This window comes from Scyliorhinus canicula, chromosome 21 (assembly GCF_902713615.1).
Source record: "Scyliorhinus canicula chromosome 21, sScyCan1.1, whole genome shotgun sequence".
NCBI lineage: Eukaryota > Metazoa > Chordata > Chondrichthyes > Carcharhiniformes > Scyliorhinidae > Scyliorhinus > Scyliorhinus canicula.
This window is the reverse complement of record NC_052166.1, coordinates 53,070,592-53,091,994: the sequence shown is the minus strand read 5'-3', so window position 1 is coordinate 53,091,994 and position 21,403 is coordinate 53,070,592. Positions and strand designations below refer to the sequence as shown.

Below are 21,403 nucleotides of genomic sequence, written 5' to 3'. Positions count from 1 at the left end.
ACTCGTGGTAAAATAATACACCAGAGTTGTGAATAGTCTGATTAAAACTCAGGCAATTTCCAGTAAAGACGGATGGAATCCGTTCCCATGGAACAATTGTGGCAGGGACCAAAGACAATGGTTTCAGTCTTCCAAATATTTATTTGCTCATCTGGTGCCAAATGTCAGACAAGCAGTCTGTCAACTTGGAGACATTGGAGGGGTTGAGGAGGGGTAATGCAGTGTTAATGTAAGCCCACTTGTGACACTGATAAAGATTATTGCTATTAATGGTGAGTTAGAGCTGGGTGTCAGCAGTGAAAATTCACATTGTGTTTTCAGATGATGTTGGGGGCAGTAAGTAGATGAGTAAAAGGAGAGGAAACAGGAAAAATCCTTGAAGGCATCAGAGGTAAAGTGGAAGAGAAGCCATTGCAGGCGATTCTCTGGCTACTATTATAATATTTAAGAATGGAACCTGACGAGTGCTGTCCTATGGGGTGGAGAGGCATTGGAAGATAGTGTAGTGAACCATGTAAAAAGCTGCAGACAGGTCAAGAAGAATGAGGAGGGATGAAATGAATGGTACTGTCACATTTGATGCTGTTTTTGGCTTTGCTAAGAGCCATTTGGCAAAGGCGGATTTGCAGTTCCGAGGGCCCCACGCTCACCTTCATGCCCCCCCCCCTCCCACCGCCCCACCATGCAACCGCATTCCCCTCCCGACCTCCTCCACTCTCTCCCCACAGAATGCAAAGGCAGAAGCCACAGAATTACACAAACTGGGGCCTCACGGTAGCATGGTGGTTAGCATCAATGCTTCACAGCTCCAGGGTCCCAGGTTCGATTCCCGGCTGGGTCACTGTCTGTGTGGAGTCTGCACGTCCTCCCCGTGTGTGCGTGGGTTTCCTCCGGGTGCTCCGGTTTCCTCCCACAGTCCAAAGATGTGCGGGTTAGGTGGATTGGCCATGCTAAATTGCCCGTAGTGTAAGGTTAATGGGGGGGATTGTTGGGTTACGGGGTTACGTGGGTTTAAGTGGGGTGATCATGGCTCGGCACAACATTGAGGGCCGAAGGGCCTGTTCTGTGCTGTACTGTTCTATGTTCTATGATCGCTGCATTTTCACTTGTAAAAATATGCTTATATTTGCTGAATTGAAATCCAAGCTTACCTCTTCTCAGAATTATGGTTAAATGGTCAATATTGCAATTTGTGAGTCTTAAGGCGAGCAAATATGTAACTTGATGATGAGCAACGAGATGGAAACATCAGCCGATGATAACACGGTCCAGTGCAGAAGAGCATGAGCCCGTCGAGTGTAGGAGCAAGAACTCCAATCGACAAGATGCATATGCTACCACTCGGTATATTTCACAGAGTCTCAATTCCGTTTTAACAATTAAGGGTAACTTCCTTACTTCATCTCCCAAAGTCAAGGAGGTTATTGCCGTAAATTCACATGGGGGTATGTCAGGTCAGTTCAAGTCCAATATCAATGGCTTTGTCTGGCAGGATTCCATTCTTTATGCTGGAGACTTTCTGCAGACCAGTCTTGTGAGCGATGGTGGTTAGAACTACCAGCATGTGACCAGCTGCAGGCATTAGATAAGACCATCAATATTTAAAAAAACAAATTTAAACAAGAGAATATTGAAGACAGACAGATTTTTAAGATTTTCTTGCTTCATCCCTCGTTGGCATGGCAATTTAGATAGCTTTTTGCTACACTTTTTCTTTAAAAAATTGTCAATTACATCATCGTAGGTAAAATCTTGTAAAGACACATATTCAATCATCAAAATTGCTGAACTTTCAAATGTTCCTGACTCATCGTACTCCACAAATAATTTTTAACTCTTTTCAATACAGAAAAAGAACGTTCACCGGAAGCATTTGTGACAGGTATTTTAAAAAATATTTTCAGAATGGTTTCCACATTTGAAAAAGGTGTCTGCAAACCATCCATATACAAGTCTGTACAAATCAGCTGGTAACCTTGAAGCACGGAACTCATCATTATAGATGAAATGAATGAGTTATTTCACTTAATCTTCAAAAGGATTTCTGTCTATCTCCTCCCAGTAGAATTCACTTAATTTCTTACTATAGTGGCTTTTAACGTTCTAATCCAAACTCCTGTCAAAAAGCATGCAAAATGAATCAACAGTTTTCTTCAGAGATTTGGATTTGGAGTTTATTGTCACGTGTACCAAGTTATAGTGAAAAGTATTTTTCTGCGTGCAGCTCAAACAGATCACTTAGTACAAGAAAAGAAAATACTTAAAAGGACAACACACGGTACACAATGTAAATACATAGACACCAGCATCAAATGAAGCATACAGGAGTGCAGTATTAATCAGATCAGTCCATACGTGGGTTGTTTAGGAGTCTGGTAACAGCAGGAAAGAAGCTGTTTTTGAATCTGTTAGTGCATGTTCTCAGACTTTTGTATATCCTGCCCGATGGACAAAGTTGGAAGACTGAATAAGCTGGGTGGGAGGGTCTTTGATTATGCTGCCCGCTTTCCCAAGGCAGCGGGAGTTGTAGACAGTCAATGGATGGGAGGCAGGTTTGTGTGATAGACTGTGATAGGGTGGTGTTCACGACTCTCTTAAGTTTCTTGCGGTCTTGGGCTGAGCAGTTGACATACCAGGCTGTGGTGGAACCAGATAGGATGTTTTCTATGGTGCACCTGTAAAAGTTGATAAGAGTCAATGTGGACATGCCAAATTTCCTGAGGAAGTATAGGCGCTATTGTGCTTTCTTGATGGTAGTGTCGATACCAGGACAGGACAGATTTTTTTGGTGATGTACACAGATAGGAATTTTAAGCTGTCAACCATGATTGTGTCACAAATTAACATTGGCAGTCTCAATGGTGATCTTTTCTTTCTCTTTTAAAGTGATTTCATTGTCTAGTTTTATCGAAAAATAACTTCTTGCATATTATGCACTTTTCATCATCAGAAGGACCTATAGTTTTTGTTAGTGTCAGTGCCTCTGCTTCCATCAAGCTATAGCCATTTCGAACTTGCATTACAAATTTTTAACTGAGGCTAACAACTATGCAACATTCAGTAAAGTTGTATCAACGTTTTGCAGTGATTTGCTGATGGCATTAATTATTTGAAATAAACAGTCTGACAAAAGAATAAGAACAACAATATCGTAGTTTTTAAACTTCCCTGCTAAGGATTTTACTTCGGCTTTCACATCTGTTGTTTCTGAATTTGATGTGGCTATGCCTAATAAGATTTCCTTTATATTAGCAAAGTTCATTTTCAAAGCCAAAACAGCAATTGCACGAGCGGACGACATGGTGTCCCAAATTCTTTTGACTGTCAAATGTTTTCCATTTCTTGCTCAAAGGGTTATTGCAACATATTCCACTGATGTGTGGAAACCAAAAAAAAGGTATAAACTTTAAGTCAGTAAAAATGTACAGCTCCCTCACAGGATTCAGGCACAGCGTTGCAGATTAAATTCAAGGAGGGAATGGAACATGGGATGAATAATGCACAAGGCTTGCATTGTTCAGTCTTGTAGACCTGAATATTTTCCTGCCATGTTTGTAGCATTATCGAAGCTCTGCCCATGACAATTTTTGATATCCAAACCTAAATTTACAATGTTATCCAAAACAGTTGTCTCCAGACACTCAAAAGGAAGGGATTGTAGCTGGACAAAACGGAGAAATCGCTCTACAACTTCACCATTGCTGGTCACATATCTTAAAATTAATGTCATTCTGGTATTGAATCAACTATTATTGTATAGTATTTGGCATCCTTTACTTCATTAGTGAATTGGTTTCTGAGCCGCTCAGCCATTATAGTGATGTAAAGTTGGCCTTCTCTGATCCACGATATTGATCACTTTTCAAATGCTCTTTGATAAGCTCATTGAATGTTCTTTGAAAGCACTTTGACAGAGCTTTGACAAAGGGTTACCTGGACTTGAAACGTTAGCTCTTTTCTCTCCCTGCAGATGCTGCCAAACCTGCTGAGATATTCCAGCGTTTTCTCTCTTTGGGTTAAACCTTTTTAGGCAATGTAGTATCTCCGGAAATCGGCAAGTCTCAGTCATCAGATAATTCACCCGTGCTTTTGGATGAGGATGAATGTGCAGTTTTTAAAAAAAATATTTTAATTCTCCTTTTTCACATTTTCACCCAAATTTGCAACACTAAACAATAAGCAGTAACGAATATAATGTCAATCCCCATATCAACAACAACAATCCCATCCTCCCACCAACCCCCAAACAAATTCCCCCCCCCCCCCAACGGTCACACACATCTTTTATCCCCTGAAAGAGCCGGCTCACGTTCACACACATCGTTTACCCCTGAAAGAGCCGGCTCATTCTCGCCCTTGCGAGGCGTCTTCTATGTACCACCTTCAGCTGTATCAGTCCCAACCTCGGTGGAGGCGTTCACTCTCCGGGGCACCTCACACCAGAACCCCTCCTCCATACCCTCTCCCAACTCTTCCTCCCACTTTGCTTTGATCCCTTCCAGTGGTGCCTTCTCCTCTTCCAAAATAGCCCCGTAAACCGCCGACACTACCCCCTTCTCCAGTCCCCCTGTCGTCAGCACCTCCTCCAGCAATGTGGAGGCCGGCTCCACCGGGAATCTCTGTATCTCCTTCCTGGCAAAATCTCGAACCTGTATGTATCGAAACATTTCCCCCTGCTCCAGCCCATACTTCGCTCCCAGCTCCTTCAATCCTGCAAACCGACCCCCAAGAAACAAGGTCGAGATTCTCCGCAAATGCGGAGAATCGCAAAGGCTGCCGTGGGACAGGCCGTGACCCACGGCAACCTTCACGCCCACTTCCGGGGCCGATTCTCCCCCCCGGGCGGGGCTAGGAGCGCGGCCCCGTGCATCACGGCGGCGCATCGTCAAGGCCGCACGTCAAGCGTCACGCCAGCTGATGCGGCCGATGACGTCAGCCGTGCATGCTCAGGTTGGACAACGCCAATCCGCGCATGCGCAGTTGCCGTCTTTTCCCTCAGCCGCCCCACAAGACGTGGCGGCTTGATCTTGCGGGGCGGCGGAGGGAAAAGAGTGTGTCCGTTACAGACGCACGGCCCCCTTGGCACGGCCGTGGTACTGCCGTGCCAATCGGGCCCCCAGATGCCCCAAACGGGCATCTGGCACCCGTTTCACGACGGCAGCGAGCAGGTGTTTGCGCTGCCGTGTTGAAACGGGCGTGAACGCCCGGCCGTTTGGCCCATCGGCCTCGGGGAATCGCCGCTCGCCGTAAAAAACGGCGACTCGTGGCGTGGGTCAGGCGTTGGGGGGGGGGGGAGAATAGCGGGAGGGCGTGAAAAATGTCGGGAGGCCCTCCCGCTATTCTCCCACCCGGCGTGGGGGGCGGAGAATCGTGCCCCAAATCTTTTAGTGCCTTAATCCCCTTCTCCTCCCATTTCCAAAAATTTCCGTCCCACTTCCCTGGCTCAAATCTGTGGTTCCCCCGAATCGGCATTTCCCTTGACACTGTTCCCAACCCGAAGAGTTGGCAAAACTGCCTCCAAATTCTCGATGAATCTATTACTGGACTCCCTGAGTATTTCCCTGGGGCCATTGGGGGCGGCGCTGTTGCTAGTGCCTTTAATTTCGACTTCCTACGCAAACTCTCCTTCATTCTGACCCACTGGGAATCAACCCCTCTGACCCAGCTCCGCACCTTCTCCACATTCGCCACCCAGTAATAATACATCATGTTTCAAAGACCCGGGCAGCACGGTGGCCTGGTGGTTAGCACAACCGCCTCACGGCGCTGAGGTCCCAGGTTCGATCCCGGCTCTGGGTCACTGGCCGTGTGGAGTTTGCAGGTTCTCCCCGTGTCTGCGTGGGTTTCGCCCCCACAACCCAAAAATGTGCAGAGTAGGTGGATTGGCCACGCTAAATTGCCCCTTAATTGGAAAAAATAATTGGCTAATCTAAATTTTTTAAAAAAATTAAAAAAAAAAAAAAAAATGTTTCAAAGACCCAAACCCCTTGCCTGCCTTTCCCTCTGTAGCAGCACCTTTCTAACTCTGGCCACCTTCCCTCCCCATATGAATGAAGTAATCATTCCTTCAATCTCTCTAAAAAATGCCTTTTCACAGAAAATCGGCAGGCATTGGAAAATAAACAGAAATCGCGGCAACACGTTCATTTTAACCGCTTGTACCAGACCCGCCAATGACAGAGGGAGACCATCCCACCTTGCCAGATCAGCTTTCACTCTCCCTAATAAACTAGAAATGTTGTACCTTCAGAGCCCAACCCCCCAACTCCCGAACAACCTGCACCCCTAGGTATCTAAAGTGAGTCCCTGCCCTACAGAATGACAGCCTCCTACCCCCAGCGCCGGCCCTAGGGTTGCTGGCGCCCCGGGCAAGCTGAGCTTCGGCGCCCTTGGGGGGGGGCGTGGCCGGGGGGGGGCGTGGCCGGGGGGGGGGGGGGCGTGGCCGGGGGGGGCGTGGGGGCGGGGGGCGGGGCCGAGAGGGGGGCGGGGCCGAGAGGGGGGGCGGGGCCGAGAGGGCCTCCGACCTTTTCCGCATTCTCAACGTCGAACCCGCTTTCAGTTGTCCAGGACTTGAAGCTCCGGAATGCTCTCCTCAAATCTCCTTTACGACACTCCGTTAGTCTACTTTTTTGATGAATGACCAAGATTCCTGTCACCTGATCCAACCGCGCCTCATGTGACTTGATGTCAAATTTTGTTTTTGTTTGATAACCATTCTGTGCAGCACCCTCGACTTTAAAGATGCAGTGAAATGAAAGCAGTTGTTGACAACATCATGACTGTTGGTGACTTCCTGTCTATGACATAAAAACATCTGCCAGTTTACAATAATAACCCTTCACTTACTTTCCCATTTAGTAAAAATAGGAAAAGAAAAACCCTACGTCCAAAAATAGTATTTTCCCAGCACCGCGGCGGAGTCTGTTTATTTACTTTTGTTAATAAATCCACAGATGAAGAGCACTTATACAAACAAGTAATGGCTTACTTCTATCTTTATTCTCGCACACATGGCGGGGGGGGGGGGGGGGGGGGGGGGGGGGGGGGGGGGGGTGGTGCGGGTGTGTGGGGAACTGGTGAGCGAATGTCTTCAGTAAATGTGGCAAGACTTTACATCAGGGCGTCAGACGTTTGTGTCTCGGGCTTCTGACGATATTGTTAAACCCATAAGCTTTGCCCAAGGCCTTAACGAACTACCACTGCTCAATGGGCACTCCACTGCTTCATAAAATGGCTGTATTCCAACACAGATCTTAAGGTCTCAGAACAGCAGCCACGCAGTGAGCTCTGTAGCATCTGCCCGCATCACATACTAAACAGGGGAGAGAAAAAATATTACAGTTTAAAATCTGTACCCGGTGGGGGAGCGGACCCGAGGGGGGGGCAGGGGCGGGGGGGCGGACCCGAGGGGGGGCGGGGCGGCGCGGGGGGGGGCGGACCCGAGGGGGGGGCGGGGGGGCGGACCCGAGAGGGGGACGGGGGGCCGGACCCGAGGGGGGGGCGGGGCAGGCGGACCCGAGGGGGGGGGGGGGGGGGAGCGGACCGAGCGGGCGAGCGGACCGAGGGGACGGACCGCGGGGAATGCGGCCACCGCGCATGCGCTGGTTGGCGCCGGCCCAACTGCGCATGCGCGGGACCCGAGTCTGGCGCCCCCGAGCACATGGCGCCCCGGGCAACAGCCCGAGTTGCCGGTGCCTTGAGCCGGCCCTGCCTACCCCCAGCCCAGACACCACAGAATATTCACTCTTGTCTAGATTTAATTTGTACCCGTGAAAGACCCAAACACCCGAAGCAGATCCAATATTCCCCCTATTGACACACTCGGTTCCGACATGTATAACAAGTCATTGGCATATAAGGACTACCGATAAGGTTGAATGTGCAGTTAATGCACTGTTCAAGATTTCAAACTTCTTAAAGTAAAATGACAAACTGCCTTATTGCCGAGTTTCGTTCTCTTGCCTCACCTTCGATTTTCTGTGTTTTTGACTGCCAGAATGATGGTGTCGCTTCATATTATTAAAGACACTGATCTTGATTTTAGGCAGCTAATAAAGTGTCTGAAAGAGCTGATTTTCTTTTTTTACGTGCCAATCCTGTTTTTATCAAGTTCAAGCTGTACAAAAATTGGGCTCATTTTTTAACTATGAAGCTGTGATTCTGATCATGGATGTCAAGCAACACTTCACTCTACTCCTGCCCTTTCCCTTTTAAAAACTCTCCGTCCCCGTGGACCTCCAACCCCATCACACATTCTCTCTCCCTCCATAATGCAATCCGTTCCCCTCACACTCATCCCTCCCTAGAAGTCGGAAACCAAACCCGTTCACAATCTCCTCCCCTTATGCTCTACCCCTCCACCTGCATCCCATCTTCTCACATTCTCCCACCCACCCATCACACGCTCCCATTCTCTCAATCTCGCTCAGCTCTTTTGCCTGGGGTCTTCCAAGGCAGCCTGCATCACCTGTTGTGGCCACCGTGCCTCTCACCTCGCCTTGGGGCGACGTTAGATGCCTGTTGCTGGCCTGGGTCCGCTCCTCTGCTCATCAACTCCTCATAGCTTGATTTGGGGTTTTGCGCCTTGCGTGCTGTTGCGCTTGCCTGCCTGGGGCCGCTAGTGCCGGCTCCTGACACAAACCTCCTCGCCTGCATGGCAGCTGACCTCATGGCTTGATTCAACGGTCGTGCCTCATTGTTGCTGGCCTGGATCTGATTGTACAAATGCCCGGCACGAATCTGCTTGCCTCGCCTACTCGGTGGCTGACCTTGTGGCTTAATTTGCCGGTTGCACCTCATTGACCTGTTACATGCCTGGGTCCATTAGTGCCGGCGCCCAGCACAAACCTCATCCCTTGACTCGCAGACCTCAGCAGCGACTCCCTTATCCCTCGTTGTAATCTCACGTGCATGCCGCAAGTTAACCATGCGTTGCCAGTTTTGCCACACTTTAATTTAAGATCACCAATTAAAGTTTGATTTTGCTCTGCATTTGCTGCTAATAGGCTCAACATGTGCCCATCAGCAGCAAATGCAGAGCGAAATCAGACTGTGATTGGATGCTCAGTATACTGGCCCCATGCGGGGCACCCACATTCGTTGGGGCCCTGTGTCTCGGCCGGTGTGTTTCATTGTAAATCCGCCTCTGCCTTCACTGGTACTGTAGCAGGACAGAAATTTGATTGGAAGGATTCAAGCAAGGAATTCCAAGAAAGATGGGCAAGGATTTGGGAGGCAACATGTGCAAGGAGAGAAAAGTAGGATTTGAAATGGAGTGATGGATGGCAAGGATGGAGGGTTCAAGTGGTTTTCCTTAAGGAGGGGATGACATCAGCACAATTGAAGGAGAGGACAGTACCCGAGTAGAGGAAACTGCCAACAATATCGGTAAGCATGGAGCCAGGTAGGCCATACAGGGTGAAGGGTGAAAGAAGATTAATTGAAGAAAGATCCATGTTCAGGTCGAGGGCAGTGGAAGGCTTTGGAGGAAGCTTGGCCTGGTGGGCCCGGGGAAGGGAGAAGAGACTGACAGCTCATTGGCTGACCTCCATCTCTTGACCATGAGCTTGTTACATTTGTCGGAATTGAAGACTTCAGAAGAGTCCTATTCATTTCAGGATCAATAGCAAAATTAGTTTCTATGCCTCATGCTAGTTAGACTGAACATTATAGGTTGTAATTGTCAAGAAAGTTCTTTCCTGAAAATAAAAGAGAATGTCTCATTAAAATGCTTTGTCTTGATCTGTATTTCTCATTAATACCAAGATGTAATTCTCAACTGATACATTAAATATGATGTTTTTTTCCTTTTTTGAGAGACTTTCTATTTTCCTGGGAATGGGCTGTCCAGACTGCATTTCTCGGCAACTGGCAACAATCCCAATCCCCTCAAACTGTCAAGGGGCACAATTAAAATGTTTTTCACTTCCTCAAGCATTTGAATGATTTGATAACATCTGAAGCTCCACCCAGTAGTGCACTAGTGGTTGGGAACTGTTTAGGAATCCCGCTTACAGCATGGATTTGAGTTCGGCCATCAAAGATCACTTGCATAACAATGTGACTCAGAAGTCCGTCATGAATAATTTGGGTATTCGGCCACAACTATGTGTCCTTAGTTTGTTTGCCAAAAAAACATCAAACTTTGGAAATTTAGTTTACATATATCTTATCTGCATATATGCACATGGGGAAATAATAATCTTTTGCATGTTAGAAGGCAGCTAGTGGAAAAAAGGTTCAACTCTGAACATTTGTTTGAGTTTATGTTAATATAGTTAGCCAATTTAACTGTTACATCTCTCATGCATGCTATATTACCTTAAAACTGTCTCCACTTGAATGGAATCCATAATTCTACAGCGATTTGTTAATTTATGTAAATATTTAATGCACCTTCTCATGTCCATTGTAGTTTGCCTCAGACTTGTACCACCTGCCTATTAACATATTCAAAAAATCATTTTCTCTCGTGCATCCTCCATATTATATAAACATACATAGATATGATCACAGTCTCTTACAATAGGCTTAACATAAATGGAAGGGAAATTTTAATTTGTTGTTCTTTTGCTTAAAATGTCACACAGATAAATAATGTGTAAATGTTTAATCCAAATAATTTAGGACTCCCACTGTGAATTATTGAGATTTTTTCTTTTGCTTTTCATAAGTAGCATTTCACAAAAAAAAATCCTTCCCCGGGTGTGACGCTGAGCTGTACTGACAAGAAAGACCCTGATTTAACCCCCAGTTTTTGCAGACTATATCAACCGGAGGAGCATTATGGGTAGAAAATGTGTTTCATTGCCCCTAGAGTAGCAAGGAGAATGGTCAACCAGGACATCTGTTCCTGGTTACTACCTGATCCGGTCTCTCCAACCCATGTTAGGATCGTGCTTGGCCTTGTGATGGAATAGTCTCTCAGTCCTTGGAACTGGGAACTGCTGCTATTTTTCCCCAGAACGACTTTCCACCTACAAGCGAATAAGAAGTGAGCGGGGAGAATTGTTGAAGGTTCTTGTGATGTATTGGATTGTAATTGTCATATTTCTTTAAACCAGTGTCCACTTTTATTTCCATTTGGGGGATATCATTCTTGTGGGACATTGATAATGAAACCATTCATATTAATTACTTTTGGTAGATGTTGTTGCTAACTCCAGGTGAAATTTGGGCTGTTCCCCCTTATTTCTCCGAGACTTTGCTATTTTATTTAGCCATTCTGAGACGAAGATCTTTTTTTTCCTTTTAATAAGGAAACTGCTTTTCCCCAATCTTGGTTTAGTGGTGATACTTTTCAAATGACATCGACATAGATATTTTTGATTGTAAGTCATCTTAGCAATTTTATAGTGATTAAAAATGAAGTTCTTGTTTTCGGTTGGTCCTGTTTATTTTGTTTTATAATCAAGCTTGTCACCTGTGAACCTCATTAGACACAAGAAGTAATTGCTTATACTATTGGATTATGTCAAAAAAATGAATAGCCGATACTTGTACATTTAAAATCAGACAGCAAATAAAAATTAGACTTTGTGATCTAATATAAATTCCCATGTAATAAATTAGAAGCACCAATGCGTAATAGTCAACCAAGCATAGAATCCTATAATGGTTAGAATACAGAAGAGGCTAGTTGGCCCATCATATCTATGCTGGCTCCCTGCTTGTGCAACTCAGCTAGTTATTTTCACCTGCCATTCCCCTGCAAATCTTCTCTCTTCAGGTGCTTATGCAGCTCCCTTTTGAAATTCACAGTTCAGTCTACCTCAGTGCATTCCAGATCCAACCACTCAAATGTAAAAAAAAAACTTCCTTATGTTGCTGTCAGGTCTTTTGCAAGTAGATGTTTCTCATGCCACATATCCCTTATGACAATTAACAAATTAGAAACTATTTTTATGAATGTCCCATGTTATGGGCCAGGGCTTAGAAACTCCAAAGTGTATTATGGAGTTCACCTGAACTACAACCTTTATGTTGAATTTGGCTAGGATGAGCACAAGAGCCTTCCTTTCAGGTGTGATTAATCAATCTTCCCAGATACTTTAATCAAAACGAGCTTCATTCTAAGAACTTAGTTAACACATATGTATAAACACACAGCAAGAACGTTTATCAATTACAAACATAAAGACACCACACAGCAACAGTGATCTATGAATTCCCCCGTAACTGTTCCAATTCAATAACAAGATCCAATTAAAACCAGAAACCCATTTTCAAAGGTGTGGCCAGCACTCTGCATTCTCACTTGACTAAAACTGGTCTTGTTACTGAAATTCTCAGCCAATTTTCAACCAGCAAACTCCTTCCGGAAAGCAATTATATCTCCAAAGCCACCAAGGTGATTTTTACTGGAACAGCTTTTTAAAATAAAAACCGAGAAAGACAGAGAAAATACTTCTTTTCTCTTTGAGTCCGCAGCAGTCAAAACTGAAAGCGAAACACATCTCACAGCCCAGCTCAACCCACACAATGACATCACTAAAGCTATGTGATAAGACAAAAACTTTTCTTAAAGGGACACTGCCGTGACAACCAAAATACTGGAAAATTAGTTAAAATGTTTTGTAATATTACTATATTGTGTGGTGGGAAAAGTGTGGATGTGTGAGCTTTTAACAAGTGCAGAAGTTGGCGGGTTTTGTTGCATCAAGATAGTCTTCTTTGCTGAAGGACTGAAGAATAGTTGCCACTTGGGACAAGTATTGGAAGATTTTTTTCTGGGATGTGGTCCTACAGGCACCAACAACTGTCTGATACCTCACCCACACATCTCAAAAAATGTCATGGTTCTACCATTTAATCAAACAGCCTGGAATTATGTTACACTTGTGGAAAGATGATTAAAGGGGACTTTTGTCTTTTGGGAACTAGAAGATAATAAATGGCACTAAAGACAGCATCAATATACTACACCGGGTAGGTATTATTGGGAAAGGAGCAGCTAAATGGGATTCGAGTAGATTATTCCATCAAAAGAGCTAGATGTGATTGACTGTTTAAAAATAATATGGTTCCATGCAGTAGAAATGAAAAGTTTGGATTGATTTTAGAATATTGCAGACACGCCAATGCAGCCCTGAAGACGCACGATAATAAAAGCACTGGGGATTAATTCCTTGTTGAATGCAAAAGAGGTTTTCATTACCTTCATGACAGAGCTGATAGGGAATGGTAACATAGTGGTTATATTACTGGGCCTAGTAATCCAGAGGTTTGCACTATTAATCTGGAGACATTTGAATGATAGCTGGGGAATTAAGTGAATAGTGGATGTGTTCAATAGAAGAAATGAAGTGCAGTAATGCTTGTTAATATTCAATCCTCCTAAGTCAATCCACTGTTGAAGCTCTCTCATTAATAAAAAAAAACATGTAAAATAGCCTGGAGCTGACCTTAATTTCATGCTTACACACTTTTGTTCAGTCCCGATTATGCCCATCAGACTATTTTTATGCATAATTGACTATGGTAATGCATTGTAACATTGTGTGTGCATTAATAAGCATCCTGGGTTGCCCATGTTGCATCCTCCTATTATGGAAGTGTGTTAATTGCATTCACAGAGTCTACACTCAACCAGATCTTGTACTGACCTCGTCCAGATCTTGTACTGACCTCAACAACATGAATAGTGTACGTGTGTAAAAGAACAAACCAAGGTCTGCAGTCCAGAGACTAACTAAAGTGAAGCTATTGGCTTCCTCGAATGGTGGTTTGTAGTAGCTACACATTCCCACAGTTTGAAAATTACAAGAATGGACATTGCCTTGACACCATTCCTGCCATGATAATGTGGCAGATGGGTACAAAAAAATCTATTGTTCATTATTTTCAGCATGCTTTATGTGGCTTTATGAAATACAATTGTGATATTACACAGATTCATGTTGCATTATTTATTGGTTTTTTTTACTTTTCAATGTATGGAAGACCATACCCCCCACCCTTATTTTTGCATAATATTTAACAGTATTTTAGTGGAACTGTAGATCATATTCATATTTTTAGTTTAAAATAAAGGCTGGCCCATTAATCCACATGACATTTTATTTAATTACAGGCTGAAGGATATTAAAGGAAATATTTTCAAATAAAAATTCCCGAATATGTTTTAAATTACATTCATGCTTTTGTTGTCATTATGAAATGACACATTCAGCATCAGAAATGTATCCAGATAACCAAAGTGACAGTTGCTGTCTATAGAGCAATAGGTTGCATTCTCAAATCTCAGTTGTTTCTTCTGAAGGTGTTGATTGCCTATCTAGAGTTGCATTTATCTTCCAATACTTGTCCCAAGTGGCAACTATTCGTCAGTAAATATCTGTTTTTTGATCTCCGGTATCTCAGCTAAGCCTGAGCTTGTCTTCACCCAATGTGCATATACCCAATGTATATATACATACCTTTTAAGCAGGAGTTCCTCAGGAGGAGGAATCCATACTATTCATTTCCCTAGCCAAGGGCTTCTACAGCCAGCACTATTTCTCAGTCCTAGGTGGGACACATTAACTTTGTCACAGAATTAACTCAAAATTCTTGTGATTCACATGACACAGTGATGTGGGGACCTGGGTTGCAAATGTTTATCACATCAGATGAAAACACTGTTTAAAGATTCATAATGGGAGCTTACTGACAGGAGCTTACTGACAGGTTATGTGTAAGACCAACTCCGACAATTTAAAATAATGTTGTGAAATTAATTTATCCTCTATACAGGTAACCACTTCAACAGGCAGCAAGTGCTTTTCATGTCGTTCAGTAGCAGAAAGAGATAAATGGATGGAAAATCTACGTCGTGCAGTACAGCCAAATAAGGTAAAAGAAAACTAGCTGTCGTGTTTAAATAAGTGTGTTTTTAATAGGTTTTGCAGAGCAGTGTTCCAGATTTTATCTTAGTGTCATAGTTAAAACTAGTTTATGCATTTCCATGCAAGCAATAGGAACAGTTGTAAATAACCAGTGACCCTCCTTCAACCATGCTGTGATTCTCCCTACTGTCCTGTTTCTCCCCTGCTTTGTGTCCATATTCCTTCTGTATCTAATGAAGTACTCAGATGTAAATACTGCCAGATAAGTTGTTGTTTCCAGGAGAAAAGCACAGTTGGTATGTTGGACCTTCCATTTTGTCTCCAAAGGGTGTAGAGTGAAGTGCTGCTTGGAGACTAAAAGTTATACTGCTGGCTGCGCCTCACATTACAATTTATACCAGAGAAGCTGTATACATGCTTGTGTATTTTGGTTGTCTGGTAATTAATATTTTATATTGGCCCAAATTTTGCATTATTAACAATGTCAAAACTGTCAGTGTTCACCACATTGCTTCTCTGAAACTGATGCAACTTTTAGAATTCATCCGTGTTCAGTTAAAGGCTTAAATCCCGAAGTTGCTGTCAGTGATTTTATGCTTGAGGGTGCGCTGTTGAGGTTCCGCCAGAATATAATCATTTAGAAATCATTGAATTGACAATAACCTGTTGTACAAACCCTTAGAATAAGGTCTAACTAGATTTTTATTGCCATTCTAAGTTCATAATCACTTCTATACAGTCTCACTGTTGGATGTCAACTATTTCCATTATACAGGTTGGGTATGTTTTATCCATAAATCCACAAGCTGAAGACAAAATCCACAATTCTTTTCTTAACCTCATCAAACTTTAGTGCAGGATTGTGTCTACTCTGTTTACCTTGTGATTTTTGTGGTGAACATGTCAAAAAGAAACTTTTTTAGTATCCTAAGAAAATCCCTAGACGGGATGCTCTGTCTTGCCACGCCATATTTCTACCTTACCCCGCCGGTGGGAGGCTCCGTTACACCGGCCGGTCAATGAGGTTTCCCATTGTGGGGCAGCCCCACTCCGTTGGGAACCCCCGGGTGCCGGCAAAATGGAGCATCCCACCAGCGGAGAATCCCGCCCATGTATTTATTATTCAGTGATATATCTTACTTTTCTACCCATTTTATTGACTTTAGACTGTAGCTAGCCCAGGCAAGCCTCCATAGGCAATGAGTGCTAGGTCTTTATCACAGGATCCATAAATGATACATCCCATCTGTATCACTTTCCCAACACTGTAAAGCCGTGGTTCCCAGTCCTTGCACCATGTGAGCTAATGGAAGCAACTTGTCTTTGTCCCGCCTATGTTGTACACCTGAATCAGATCTCCCCCCTAATTTCCTTTATACAAGTAAAAGAATCACAACTTCTCCAACTTAACCTTGTACCTGAATTCTCTCATCTATGTGATAATTTTTGAAGATCTCCTCTGTACCGTCTCATGGACCCTCACATTCTTTTTTTTTTCTTTATAAAGAACCCAATTCATTACTTTTTCCAATTAAGGGGCAATTTAGCGTGGCCAATCCACCTAGACTGCACACCTTTGGGGTGTGGGGGCGAAACCCACTCAAACACGGGGAGAATGTGCAAACTCCCCATGGACAGTGACCCAGTGCCGGGATTGAACCTGGGACCTCGGCGCCATGAGGCAGCAAGGCTAACCCACTGTGCCACCGTGCTGCCCCTCACATCCTTTCTAAAGTGTGTTTACCAGAACTGGGTATATTCCTTATGGCCTAAGCAAAGTTTCATAAATGTTCAGCATACCGTCACTGCTTTTGTACTCCTACCCCTATTTCTGAAGCCCAGGATCCCATATGCTTTGCTAACCAAGCCATCAATATGTCCTTGCAGCTTCAAATATATGCACATGAACTCTCAGGCCTTCTTGCATACACTTTAGAACTGTACCATTAAATCTATGATACCTCTCCCTGTACATTCTGCCAAAATGTGTCATCTCACACTTCCCTGAAATTTCATCTCCAGATCAGTAGTTAGAATGTAGTTCCTGTACTAGTAATCTAGTGCAAAGACCCAGTTGGTGTGAGACACGTGAAGCTGGAGTTATGACCACCTCTGGGGGCCGGGTAGGGAGCTAAAGATAGTCACTGCATGTCGGTTCCCTGGCTCCATCTGCATCCGGGCCATTTTCAAGGAAACTAAGTCAGAGGATGGCAGGGCTACCTACCCGCGAGCCAATTGACTCCAATTCAATAAGGCCAACTGGGATTTTACCAGTTGTCCTCGAGGTTCTGCAATTGTTGGCTTTGCTTCCCAGCAGTAGACGAGGGGGGCCAGCACGTCAGGCAGGCCTAGATTTCCTTCCTGCCTGTGTGTGTCCCATAGTGTAATTCACCCCCTTAACCCCCTGTGGTGACCATTTCTTAACTTAGATTTTCAAAAGCTGGAGCCGGGGCACCGAATAACCTCTCAGTCACTAATGGTGGAAAACCTATAGTTGGCCCCTGAGCTTTGAGATAAACTACAGCAAACCTCTCTCCAAGCCAAGCACAGGGCCACCCCCAAAAAAAATCAGAACAAATGACTGTTTTCCCCATGGGGGAAGGTTTTGCACTTAAACAGCCCTGACAGCTGTTTCCTGTTCCGGGAGAGAAAATGCAGCCTCTTGTCTCACACCTGATGGTGTCAATATGTTCCAGAGCCAAATTAGGATCTGGCTTCTGCATTATAAGTAATATAAATCTGCAAACACTGGAAATAGAAATTTAAAACAAAAGCAGAGGATGGTGTTTATGGTTTAGTTTTGCTGAGTTATGTTGGTGTGCTTGCTTTGAAGAACATTCAAAACAGCGCCACATCAGGGAAAAAGCAGAGGATTGACTACGCTGTTACATTGATTAATTTCAGACACACACATAGGGCGCGATTCTCCGCTGCCCAGGCCGGATGGGAGAATCGCGGGAGGGCCGCTCTGGCACCCCCTGCAATTCTCCCCCCCCCCCCCTCCATTTTTCACAGCAACCCTCGATTCTCCGGCCCAGATGGGCCGAGCGGCCTGCCGTTCCCGACCTGTTCACGCCGGCGGCAACCACACCTAGCCGTTGCCGGCGTGAACATGGCGCAAAAGGTAAGTATGGGGCCTCTGGGGGGCGGAGAGGGGATCGAGCACCACGGCCGTGCTCGGGAGGGAACTGGCCCGCGATCGGTGCCCACCGATCGCCAGGCCGGCGTCTCCAAGGGACACACTCTTTCCCCTCCGCCGCCCCGCAAGATCAAGCCGCCATGTCTTGCAGGCAGCGGAGGGGAAGACGGCAACCGCGCATGCGCGGGTTGGCGCTGGCCAACCTGCGCATGCGCGGCTGACGTCATTATGCGCCGCCGGCCGCGTCATTCTCGGCGCGCTGCGATTTACGGAATGCCGCTCCTAGCCCCCCAAGGGGGGAGGGAGAATAGGGGGCGAGGAGCGGCCTCCGATGCCGTCGTGAAACACTCCGGGTTTCACGACGGCGTCTGGCGTTGCGGAGAATTCCGCCCACAGGAAGCAATTTAACGGAAACGTTTCAAAATGTAATTTTGGCACAATTGGCGGGCTGTTTGTTGATCACTGCGTTGGTGAGATCGTGGTCCATATTTAACGGCAGCTAGTGCCGAAAATGAGCTGCCACGAGCTTCTCGCCATTACTGGCTGTCTCACCACCTGATTCACCAGACTCGGGCTTCAGTGTCTCGCCGCTAGCAAGAAGGAGCAGCTTTTAAATGCTCCCTCACCACTCACTGCCAGTCAACACACAAGCATGGCAGGGCGCAGACCTGCTACTCGCTCTGGGGGGTGACCGACCTGGCCAGTTTCGCGATGCAATCGATGCAGGAGAGGCATCCTGATCCCCCGAGGGGGTTGGATGACCATCAGCAGGGTCTGATGCCGCCTGGGAGGCAGTGCAGAGGCTATCAGTTCGGGCAGAATGACAAGGCGGACCGGCATCCAACGTCGGAAGAAGACCAATGACCTTCACTGAGCTTCCAGGGTAAGTTACCACCTCACTCCTGGCATCAGTTTGGCCTGCCACCCCTCATATTCGCAGACCCCCCCTCACAAATCACTGGCTGATACCTCGCACCCTCCCCACACCGATCCTTGTGCTTGTTCCTCAGAACTCCTCGTCACCCACCAGCACAACCCATTCATGTCTAAGTATGGTGCTCACACGTGTCACCTGCTATAGACCCCCATGACTCCCCCAAATCTGCAGTTCACAATGCCCTTCCTTTGACCCGCAGGAGAAGATAGCCCATAATAAATGGGAAAGGGCCAGACGGGGGAGTGGGGTCCTAGAGATCTGAGTACTCACTTCCTATGAGGAACGAGCCCTGGAAATCATGGGATTGTTCAAGGAGAGAGTAGTCACTGACAGCGAAATTGGCCTGCATCAGAGAGGTTAGAAGCCATTTTCCCTTCACCCAGATAACCTGTCTAAAGATGGTAGTTCATGTCAGACTAAATGATCCTTCCCTGTCACTGACCACATCAATACTGCTAGGGTGGCGACCGCAATGGAAAGCCTGGAGCACGACGTCCACACCTTGAGTGGTCGTGCTCCAGGCATGGTTCAGTCTGTGACGACCATGACTGAGGCCTCAACATCGTGTCCCAGTCACCGAGGGACATGTCCCAGATGCAAATGAACATTGCCAAGACACTCTAGAGCATCACCCAGTCACTGAGGACATTGCTGAGGGTGACATCTCCATGGTGCAGACAATGGGAGCTGCCAGGACAGGCAGTGGCAGATGACTCCGAGGTTGCTAGCGAGGAAGCGCTGGAGGCCAGCCCGGGGCCTGCCACTAAGGAGACGACGGCGGTCTCCAGTTCTTCCTAATTCATCCGAGCATGTCGTATCCTTGCCGTCTTCTGTCCTCCATCCCCTGGCTCCTCCCCGGGCTCGTCCTCCAGACCTTCCTGGTCCGCCGCCTCCTCCTCAGACAAGGCCGCAAGTCCCTCCTCCTCCAGCATGCCGCCTCGCTGTTGAGCCAGGTTGTGGAGGACACAGCAGACCACCACAAAGCAGGAGACTGTGGAGATATACTGTAGGGTACCAGCAGTCATATCATCAAAAGACCAATGACGCCTATACATATTGGGCCATCGCTAGTCCCTCCCTCTTGGTTCCTCCTCAGCCTGATGGGTGTGCGGCAGCCCCCTACTCATGAGGTGTCACCTCTAGCCTGCATCGTTGTTGCTGCCTTCTCCGGCGTCTGGCTGCCTGGCCTTCCACAGACAACATGATGGCAGCTGCTGCGGAACCGATGTCCATTAATTTTGGTATCTAAGTTATTGGACAAGAAGAGAGACCGGCACTCAGTTAGGGGTGTCCACCCCAGACCCTTCAAATTCCCCAAGCCCACCCACCCTGAGGTGTCTCGCCTTCTGTCAGAATGCCATTCCAGTAAGTCAGTTGTGATGGCAAACTTTGTTCTGCATACTCACCCCCGGCCACATCACGAGGACCTAGACCCCAGATTCCAGACCTCTTCTGGGAAAATTAGGGAGACCGTGTTCAGGTGCCCTCCCGCGATCCACACACTTACTCTTTGGTCGCGAGAAGATCCCCAGTGCTGAAACCCAGCTCTTTGGTGTTTGATTGTTGGCTGCTACCTCTATGGTGCTGGCACTCCTAGAGTTCAGGCACACTGTTCAGGCTTCAAAGTTTGATTGAAATGCTATGCACTAATCATCCTCTTGAGATATGATACATGTGCCCTCGAGAAGCCATTTGAGAGTTGAGAATATTTGAAAGTAAACAACGTAGCATTCCATATATCACACTAACCATTAAACAACAAGGAAACATCACTGTTCCATATTGGTAACATATAAAGCTATATCAGCTCATTTTCACAAAAACAAAACCACATGGTGGCACCCCTCGTAGGTTCCTCAACAGAAATGTAGGATAAGCCTGAGAGTGGATTAACATGTCCAGAAATTTGTTGTAGAAATGATCTGTCCATCAATGTGTTACTTGTTCCACATCCAGGAACCGTAGCTGTGCAGCCTTCCCACACAGCCCAAATCTCACCGGAACCAAATCCTGGCATCCACACATTCTACCGGCGCTCAAGGTGCAGTTGAACATCCTTGATTTCCAGCGTGTTTAACCCACGGTGACATGCCAGTTATCATGCAGCACTCATCACACCAACTGAAAAAGCATCAGAAATCTGTGAAAACATTACTTCAATGGCGTCATCAGGTGGTCCATTTGGATTAATGTTGCATACCAGGTCCCGCAGCACCTTCTTGCCTTCTGGGCCCATCCGGCCCCTGAGCCCGGTGTACCAGGACCCAGCTATCTTAGAAAAAATTGTTCTTCTTTCCAGCTACAAAAATGGAAGCCTCCAGGCATCTGTAGCCACCAGCGGGAACAAACAGCAAACACAACCTTGCAGCTGTGAAGTGCTCTCACAACTCAAGGCCAATTCCTCATTTACAGTAGCTTTCAACTGTGAAGCTAGATGCTGCTCACAGTCAAAGGGAGTTAAAGTAACTTTCAGCATAGAAGCCAGAGCAGGGCACTTTCCTG

The 21,403-nt window shown here is 46.0% G+C and overlaps 1 protein-coding gene across 13 annotated transcripts in view; it reads left to right on the top strand.

Moving 5' to 3' along the window:
* The window catches only part of LOC119955411 (disabled homolog 2-interacting protein-like), a 1,014,916-nt gene that overhangs the window by 896,310 nt on the left and 97,203 nt on the right, over nucleotides 1–21,403 (top strand). For all 13 annotated transcript variants that reach the window (XM_038781503.1, XM_038781505.1, XM_038781502.1 and 10 more), the window contains one exon: nucleotides 14,734–14,832. In XM_038781503.1, coding sequence (XP_038637431.1) covers nucleotides 14,734–14,832 — 99 coding nt within the window. The remainder of the gene's footprint in view (nucleotides 1–14,733; nucleotides 14,833–21,403) is intronic.